This window comes from Protopterus annectens, chromosome 13.part0, assembly GCF_019279795.1.
Source record: "Protopterus annectens isolate FY-2018-M chromosome 13.part0, PAN1.0, whole genome shotgun sequence".
In the NCBI taxonomy this organism is placed as follows: Eukaryota; Metazoa; Chordata; order Ceratodontiformes; family Protopteridae; genus Protopterus; species Protopterus annectens.
Window position 1 is genome coordinate 1,143,124,313 of NC_056747.1, and position 10,000 is coordinate 1,143,134,312.

Genomic DNA, 10,000 nt, shown 5'->3' on the forward strand with positions numbered 1-10,000 from the left:
ATTTAAGTTGAATTTCTCTGACACCAGCATAGATTTGTTGGATGTCAGTATCACACAAACTAGTGATGTTTTTTTCATCGAAGTTATTCAGAAAGGATTGTTGGAAGAACAGTCTGCTGTGCTTTGATAGCATGCATCCCCGTCATATGTTTCCCAACATAGTTCAGGGCCAGGCAGGCAGAATATCTAGGATATCAATGAATGATATAGAATATGAGAAAGATATAGAGTCGTTGAAGCAATGTTTTTTGGACAGAGGATACAATGAGGGATGATCTGTGAGGTCATTAATGATAGTAGGCAGAAAAGGGATAGTAAATATAAACCATGGATCAGACAAGAGCATGCTGAAGCTAAGGCCAAAGTTCCACAGAGATATACAAAAGGGGACCTAAGTTGTTTGTCACCTATAGTAGTAATACCAAAGATATAAAAATATAGTCTTTAACAACTGGAACATCTTAAGAAGTGACAATAAGTTAAAGGGCCTAATAGGAACTAGACCCAGTTTTGGATACAAGAGAAATAAGAATTTAAAGGACATCCTTTGCACTGAAAGGGCTTTTACTACATCCAATTCATTTAAGGATAGCCCAGGCAGTGTTCCCTGTGGCTTATGTAAAGCCTGTCCGTCCATTAATAAGAATGCAACTTTTAAACATCCTGTTACTGGAAAATTGTACCACCTTAAGGCAAGGGCTACTTGCAGGACTAGTCACATAGTTTATTTGGCTACATGTGAACATTGCACAGCATATTATGTTGGGAAGAACGATAATATGTTTAAAATCAGAATTCTACAGCATCTTTCCAATATTAGAAATAAAAATGTGCATAATGCTCTTTACAGGCACATTGAACAGCACTCCACACACATTTCAGCTTCAGGGCTGTGGTTAACGTAAGGTTAAATAATAGGGGAGGGGATATAAGGTTGTTGACAGAATCCCTTGAATCTAAATGGATCTTGGAGCTGAGGGCTCATAGGAGCCCAGGGTTAAATGATATGGTTCCTTTGAAACCCGCCCTACAAAAAAGGCGGGCAGTTTATTGATTGCTGATTGGTTGGCTTTTAATTTAAAATAATGGTAATGTTTGTTCCTTTTTATCTGATGTAGGGTACCACACCCGAAAGCGCTTATCCTTGGCTGTTTTGGTTGTTTTAATAAAGAAGGAGTTAATCCAGCAGTGTCCTGTCATTCTTTTCTCTTTTTACAAATTTAGAAAGTTGATAGAATAATTGTTTTTGCATTAGCATCACACCTCTCAACTGTACAGATTTTTGTCTCATATTTTTTATCTGTTTCTCATAAAATTTGTAATTTTCCTGACAAATCACTGGGATGGCTTGAGGACTGAAGTCACTAAATAATGATATGCATTTGTGTTTCAGAATTCATATTCTTCAGAAAAATGCATGCTAAGACAAAGCCTGTTATCCTAGCAACTTTCTAAGTTTATAAGAGCAATGTTTAAAATCTTTCCCTATTTTGGGGCCTTTGTCTCCCTATTCTGTAAGGCTTTGTCCAGATTTCTTGCGCTAAGAATTTGAGAGGTATGATTAGTATTAATTTTCTGAAAGGTATGAAGTCTGAAACTGAAATGTCTGTCATTATTTTATAATTCAATCATTAATAATTTGCTACTAATTTTACAGAAAACCACAATTTTATAAAAAAACAGACCAAAAATATGAGGCAAAAATCTGCACAGTTGAGAGGTATCATGCACTCGTATTCAATCATGCTGTGCAATATTCTGATTATCAAAATTAAGGTTTCAGGATTCAGATTTTTTTAGCTATTAGGTGGCGATTTTGTACAAAGTTACATAGTTTGCGTTACAAAATGCAACCCCAGAAATATTCCAAAACATAATACAATGATACATTTTTCCAACGTGTTTCAGCTAGAATGACTGAGTGCTCACTGCTACCCCCTCACAGCACTCAGCTCTCCGATACAATTCCCATCTGGGATGCCTTCTGTCCAAAGTCTGCATGTCATTCCTTTCCCCTTTCTGCATGTGCTTTCCCTGTTGTTCTGCTTTGCTACCACATCCCAAATTATAACAGTAGGTAAACTTCCTCAGGAGGCATGGGTTTTGTGTGTGTGCCTGTGTGTGTGTGTGTGTGTGTGTGTGTGTGTGTGTATGTGTGTGTGTGTGTGTGTGTGTGCACTTGTGTGCACGTGTGCGTGTGTGTGCATGTGTGCGCGTGTGTGTGTGTGTGTGTGTGTGTGTGTGTGTGTGTGTGTGTGTGTGTGTGTGTGTGTGTGTGTGTGTGTGTGTGTGTGTGTGTGTGTGTGTGTGTGTGTGTGTGTGTGTGTGTGTGTGTGTGTATGTGCATGAGTAAATGACCTGAGTATTAGACTGCCAATATCCTGCAATGAACTACTCTTTTATCAGGGATACTTTTCTGCTTTAAATGTGGTGCTTGACAGGATAGGCTCTGGCTACCCATGGACTTAAATTTGAATATTGATATTAAACATGTGTGGATATTTCATAGATTATATAAACTACTCCATGGACTGGAGTTTTGATTTTCAAAATGATTACATTTTAACTATACTTTGATGCTTGTGTCCAATCCCCCTCACAACATTATAAATACATATGCATACTTGCATGCGCATATTCATGCACAGATATGCACACACATGCACACACAGAGACACACACATGCGCACACATGCGCACACACGGACACACACACACACACACACACACACACACACACACACACACACACACACACACACACACACACACACACACACACACACACACACACACAGACGCACACTCACACACACACACACACACACACACACACACACACACACACACACACACACACACACACACACACACACACACACGCATCTACTTTGTAAGTAGCTTATCATGGAATACTGGTGGTAATGTAATGTGAGTCAGTGCCAGAGTAAGAATGCAATAAATGCTTCAGATTTAATACTCCATCTCATGATCAGATTTTACTGTACATTACAATTTGCTTTATTGTTGCTTTTCAAATGCCCTTTCAGTTTTAGGGAAGGACAAAATATGACTATAAACAGAAAAATATTGTAACGTTCTTGTTGGAAAGTCTAGATACTGATGCTTATTAGGTATGAATGTTTGAATGCCCTAAGGCCCTCCGGATAGTCCGTCACAGCATGATAGAAACAGAAAGATAAAATGTTCAGTATGTATGACAGCACAAATCAGAGATAGCACAGTGTCAACACATGCACATCACACTTTGGGAAGGGGTTACTATACTTCATTCACCGGTGAACACCTTGGCAATAAACAAAGGTTCATATAGCACAGTAATGTAGTGCGACTGTTGACAAGCTTTCAGAGTTAAGTTTGGTGCAGAACAATGACTGCACTCTGTGATTTACAGCACGGAGCATGTGATCCTTCCCCCCACAGGGTTACAGACATTACTCACACCACTGCTCTATCAGAAACAGATACAGTAACAGACTCTTTTAATCTAATCAGACCCAGTATTGAGTATAATGCCCCCTTTGGCAAGTATTTGTCTAAATGCATCACTCCGCTTGAGAGACATCAGCTTTTACTAGATAAAAAGATCAGTGGCCTCAAGTCCCTCAGCTAGACAGTCCGACAGGAAGCCTTCTCTTTCTACTCACAGACTCCTCTGTGGTGACCTGCGTCTAGCCTTTTGAGCCACAAAAGATCCAGTCCTTCTTGATCTCATGCTCTTTCAGAGAGCAAATGGTTCCTCAAATATCTGTTTGAAGTAATTAAACCTTCATCAACAGGTAAATAAGATACATTGGCATGATAAATCCACATCCCAGTGTATCTCCCATCTCTGAAACAAATTTCCACTACATGTCACTTACCACCTTCAAGTAAATCTAGATAATTCAATGGGCAATCACAGGATTCTCCCTGATCTGTCTTGTATTACCTCAGTGAGGCTAGAGGAAGTTTTTGAATATGGTTTATTGAACAGGATTGTAACGGTCTTTATACTAATTGCCTAGTACTCACCTATGAACATGTGCATATTGCTCACAGATGACAATGGCAAGAGTTTAAAAAGTAATAAGTAAATACTGACAGAATATGTGTAACATTAAACAGTTGTTTTCCATGTGACGAATGTAAATACTGACAGAATATGTGTAACATTAAACAGTTGTTTTCCATGTGACGAATGCATCAGTTGGTTAGAAAGTGCTTTGCATACTTTACGCATTTAGCTAAAATTCTGATTACACTCTGGTTGGGATAATAGATGTGAAACAATTCTTAAAAATGGTTTGTTATCATATATGACTGTACCCAATCTGCTGCTTTTCAGTTTTCATCAGGCACTTTAGATAGAAGCCAAAGTGCCTGCATGAATTATATTGATGACCAGAATTATGTCACTCAGCTCCCATGGTGCTTTGCTGTTTATGGTCACCACAGCAGAACACTTAGAAGTTGGACCATGATATAGAAGAGTCAGTTCATGTCTCAGAACCTACTCTCCATTACAAATCTAACTCAATGATATTTCATGCAACAGTTCAGCTAGAGTGACCTGCAGGTATCTGTATGGTGAAATGCCATTTTGCAAAATCTGATATACTAAGAGAATACACATTGTAAGAAAATGAGGAAATCCAGATAAAATATTTCAGCATGTTGCTGTTTACTTCTATTCTTCTGATCATTAGGGCATTTTGCAATAATCAAACTGAAAACAGCAGTCTTGTAATCTGAGTGCAAACCAAAAAAAACACCAGAATGTTTGGTTATTAATTTGGAAAGAAGTGATTGGTTATCATGTTGCAATAATATTTATTTTTTTCCAGAAAGCTCCTTACCTCTTTAAAGTTGTCAAAAGCAGACAGTATTAGTTCATGACCCCCTCGAACCAGGCATACTGCAGCAAGCAGTTCCAGGACAAGTGCTTTGGTCCTGTAGAGGAGAAATAGTAATTATAAGCATACATAAGAGGCGAGCATAAAATGGTCACATTCAGTAATGTCAGGAAACGTAGGCATATGCAGTGCAAAAGAAAGAAAATGTGTTAGCTTATTAGAGAGTAATTTAAAACTGAGTTACAATGATGACAACTTATAGCATGATTATCCTACGAAATTCAGTAGCTCTTAAAAGTATAAAAAATGTAACTCTTTTTCACAGAATAAGAGCATATCACCTGAAACAAGTGCTGTCACTCTTGTAGGCTGGCCTAACAGTGGTGTTCACTGATGAGAGCTTGGAGGCTGGATGGCCCATGTAAAAAGTGTGGGATCAGTCCATTTAATATTATGAAACCTCCTTGTAGATTTTCTTATTTATTTTTTATTTATTTATTGTTTGTCAGTGAGATGAGTGGGCTGGTGCAAGACCCCTTTTAGTCACTATACAGGCCCAAACGTGGTCGCAAGAGAAAAAAACATGTAAAAAATACAACAACAGAATGAATAAAAAAATAAACTGAACACCAAATAACAGTTAGAAACATAAGCATAAATACTGGAAAGCAAAAAGTGAAGAAATACTAGGTACAATATACACAAGGTAAGCAGGATATAAACATATGGCAAAGTTTAACAGACTCTGAATTTACAGACTGAAACAACTTTGCGGAGAGTATCATGCAGAAGCTTTGCAGAAAGGAAGAATTGAGTAAAATTATACATTATACCTGAATAATATCTACAGGCTATAAGGATAAGGGTTCATTACCTTCAAGGTGATAGGTAGGGGTAAGGTGCAGCGTCACTCATGTGACAGGCAGGAATAGGATGGATCTAGGATGGAGTAGACTTTGGCAATGGAAACTAATCATGTACCATGGAATATAACTTTGCTGGTTTAAAAGCAGATGGAGATAGAGAAGTGCAACACAGATATAGCTGGTGTGACCTCCACACACAGAAATGCGCTGGTTCTGGAAATTGGCTTCTCTGTTGGGGGGTAGTCCTTCTCATAATAACGAGTTGTCCTGGAGGAGAGGCCAAGTGGATAAGAGGACACTCACACAGCTCTAGCTAAGTGTTATACAGATGCATTTTGTGTCAGTAGATGAGAAGACTATCTGAACATGACAACAAGTTGTAAAGAATGTTGCCTTCTTTTTTGTGCATCTGGACCTAATTGCTGTTCTCAGTGTCTGGCCTTCCTGAGGACCGTGCCTCTAATGCAACATGCTGTCAAGGGGAGAAGACTCTACATCTGCTGCCAGGATGGCACCCTCTCCATATATATATATATATATATATATATATATATATATATATATATATATATATATATATATACACACAGTGAATATAAAAAGTTTACATACCCCTGTTAAAATGCCAGGTTATTGTGATATAAAAAAATGAGATCACAATAAATCGTTTCAAAACTTTTCCCACCTTTAATGTGACCTATAATCTAACGCAGCCACTGGGGATGCACAAGCCTGTGCATTTCTTTGTGCTGGTCCCAAGCCCAGATAAATGGGGAGAGTTGCGTCAGGAAGGGTATCTGGCATAAAATTTTGCCAAATCATACATGCAGACAACAGTACAGATATACATACTGGATCAGTCGAGGCCTGGGTTAACAACGACCAGTACTGTTGGCCAACAGGGTGCTGGTGGAAATTGGGCTACTGTTGGCCGAAGGAGGAGAGGAGTGGGAAGGCATGCCCGAAGGCAGGTAAAGGCTAGGATGGTGATAGTGAGGGTCGGAACTTTGAATGCTGGCAGTATGACTGGTATAGGGAGAGAGCTAGCTGATATGATGGAACGAAGGAAGGTTGGTATATTGTGTGTGCAAGAGACCAGATGGAAGGGGAGAAGGCTAGGTGTATCAGAGGCGGTTTCAAATTGTTTTATCATGGTGTGGATGGGAGGAGAAATGGCGTAGGCATTATCCTGAAGGAACAGTATGCTAAGAGTGTTTTGGGGGTGAAAAGAGTGTCGGATAGATTGATGTTTATGAAGCTGGAAATTGATGGTGTAATGATGAATGTTGTTAGTGCATATGCTCCACAAGTTGGGTGTGCGATGGATGAGAAAGAAAAATTTTGGAGTGAGTTGGATGAAGTGGTGATGGCTGTACCCAAGGATGAGGGACTGGTGATTGGAGCAGATTTCAATGGGCATGTTGGTGAAGGGAACAGAGGGGATGAGGAAGTGATGGGTAGGTATGGTGTTAAGCAAAGGAATGCAGAAGGTCAGATGGTAGTGGATTTTGTGAAAAGGATGGACATGGCTGTGATGAATACGTATTTTAACAAGAGGGAGGAGCATAGGGTGACATACAAGAGTGGAGGAAGATGCACACAGGTGGATTATTTCTTATGTAGAAGGGCCAGTCCGAAGGAGATTGGAGACTGTAAAGTGGTGGCAGGGAAAGTGTAGTTAGGCAGCATAGGATGGTGGTTTGTAGGATGACATTGGTGATCAAGTGATCAAGAAGAGGAGGATGAGTGTGAGGGCAGCACCAAGGATCAAATGGTAGAAACTGAAAAAGGGTAATTGTGAGGTGATGTTCAGGGGAAAAGTTAAGACAGGCACTAGGTGGCAGTGAAGAGTTACCGAACAACTGGGTAACTACAGCAGAGCTAGTAAGAGAGATGGCTAGAAAGGTGCTTGGTGTGACATCTGGAAGTGGAAGGAGGACAAGGAGACCTGGTGGTGGAATGAAGAAGTACAGGAGAGTATACAAAGAAAGAGGTTGGCGAAGAAGAAGTGGGATTGTCAGAGAGATGAAGAAAGTAGACAAGAGTATAAGGAAAGGAGGTGCATGGCAAAGAGAGAGCTGGTGAAGGCAAAGGATAAGGCGTATAAAAGGTTGGACACTAAGGTGGGAGAAAAGGACCTGTGCCGATTGGCTAGACAGAGGGACCGAGCTAGTAAAGATGTGCAGCAGGTAAGGGTGATAAAGGATAATGAGGGAAACGTACTCACAAGCGAGGAGAGTGTGTTGAACAAATGGAAAGAGTACTTTGAGGGGCTGATGAATGAAGAGAATGAGAGGGAGAGAAGGTTGGATGATGTGTGGATAGTGAATCCTGAAGTGCAATGGATTAGCAAGGAGGAAGTAAGCATAGCTATGAAGAGGATGAGGAACGGAAAGGCTGTTGGTCCAGATGACATACCTGTGGAAGCATGGAGGTGTTTAGATGAAAAGGCAGTGGAGTTTTTAACTTGATTGTTTAATGAAATCTTGGAAAGTGAGAGGATGCCTGAGGAATGGAGAAAAAAGTGTTTTGGTACCGAATTTTAAGAATAAGGGTGATGTGCAGAGCTGTAGTAACTACAGAGGGATTAAATTGCTCAGTCACAGCATGAAGTTATGGGAAAGAGTAGTGGAAGCTAGGTTAAGAAGGGAGGTGATGATTAGTGATCAACAGTATGGTTTCATGCCAGGAAAGAGCATTGCAGATGCGATGTTTGCTCTGAGAGTGTTGATGGAGAAGTACAGAAAAGGTCAGAAGGAGTTGCATTGTGTCTTTGTGGATTTAGAGAAAGCATATGACAGGTTGCCTAGAGAGGAGTTGTGGTATTGTATGAGGAAGTTGGGAGTGTCCGAGAAGTATGTAAGAGTGGTACAGGATGTCTACAAGGCTAGTGTGACAGCGGTGAAGTCTGCGGTGGGAGTGACGGATGCGTTTAAGGTGGAGGTGGGATTACATCAAGGATCACCTCTGAGCCCTTTCTTATTTGCAATGGTGATGGATAGGTTGACAGACGAGATCAGACAGGAGTCCTCGTGGACTATGATGTTTGCAGATGACATTATGATCTGTAGTGAGAGGAGGGAACAGGTGGAGGAGACCCTGGAGAGATGGAGATACGCTCTAGAGAGAAGGGGAATGAAGGTCAACAGGACCAAGACAGAATATATGTGTGTGAATGAGAGGGAGGATAGAGGAATGGTGAGGATGCAGGGAGTAGAGGTGGCGAAGGTGGATGAGTTTAAATACTTGGGATCAACAGTTCAGAGTAATGGTGAGTGTGGAAGAGAGGTGAAGAAGAGAGTACAGGCAGGATGGAATGGGTGGAGAAGAGTATCAGGAGTGATTTGTGACAGACGAGTGCCAGTAAGAGTGAAAGGGAAGGTCTACAAGAGGGTAGTGAGACCAGCTATGTTATATGGGTTGGAGACAGTGGCATTGACAAAAAGGCAGGAGTCAGAGCTTGACGTGTCAGAGTTGAAGATGTTAAGATTTGCAATGGGTGTGACGAGGATGGACAGGATTAGGAATAAGTATATTAGAGGGTCAGCCCAGGTTGGAAGATTTGGAGACAAAGCCAGAGAGGCAAGATTACATTGGTCTGGACATGTGCTGAAGAGGGATGCTGAGTATATTGGGAAAAAGATGCTAAGGATGAAGCTGCCAGGTAACAAGAAAAGAGGAAGGCCTAAGATAAGGTTTATGGATGTGGTGAGAGAAGACATGCAGGTGGTTGGTGTGACAGAGCAAGATGCAGAGGACAGGAAGAAATGGAAACAGTTGATCTGCTGTGGCGACCCCTAATGGGAGCAGCTGAAAGAAGAAGAAGAAGAATGTGACCTATAATCTGCACAATTCAATTGAAAAGAAAACAAATTTGTTAGGGGAAAAAATATAAAAAATAAAAAAAGTACAATACGCTAGTTGCATAAGTGTGCACACCCTTAAACGGGTCAATATTTGAACACTGAAGTTTCAAAACTAAGAATGTTCTAATATCGAACCCTATGCAGCGAAAGCTGAAAACATCGAACATACAGAACAGCGAATTTTAAATTCGCTGTTCCAAAACACATACACACAACACAAGCACACCAAACAAACAGCAATCCACACACATACACCTAAAATCTTACACCTATCCCTACACTAAACTATACACACACCACTAACTATCAACTTACCTTAACCCAAACCCTAACCCTAAGGTCCATCACTACCGCAAACTCACCTCACCCGCGCCCTAACCCTAACTCACCTACCCCACCCTAACCCTCATGT

General features: G+C 40.6%; 1 protein-coding gene across 6 annotated transcripts in view; it reads right to left on the reverse strand.

The window, feature by feature from the left end:
• Positions 1–10,000, reverse strand: part of FMNL1 (formin like 1) — a 1,099,995-nt gene that overhangs the window by 441,589 nt on the left and 648,406 nt on the right. For all 6 annotated transcript variants that reach the window (XM_044055136.1, XM_044055138.1, XM_044055134.1 and 3 more), the window contains exon 9: positions 4,860–4,953. In XM_044055136.1, coding sequence (XP_043911071.1) covers positions 4,860–4,953 — 94 coding nt within the window. The remainder of the gene's footprint in view (positions 1–4,859; positions 4,954–10,000) is intronic.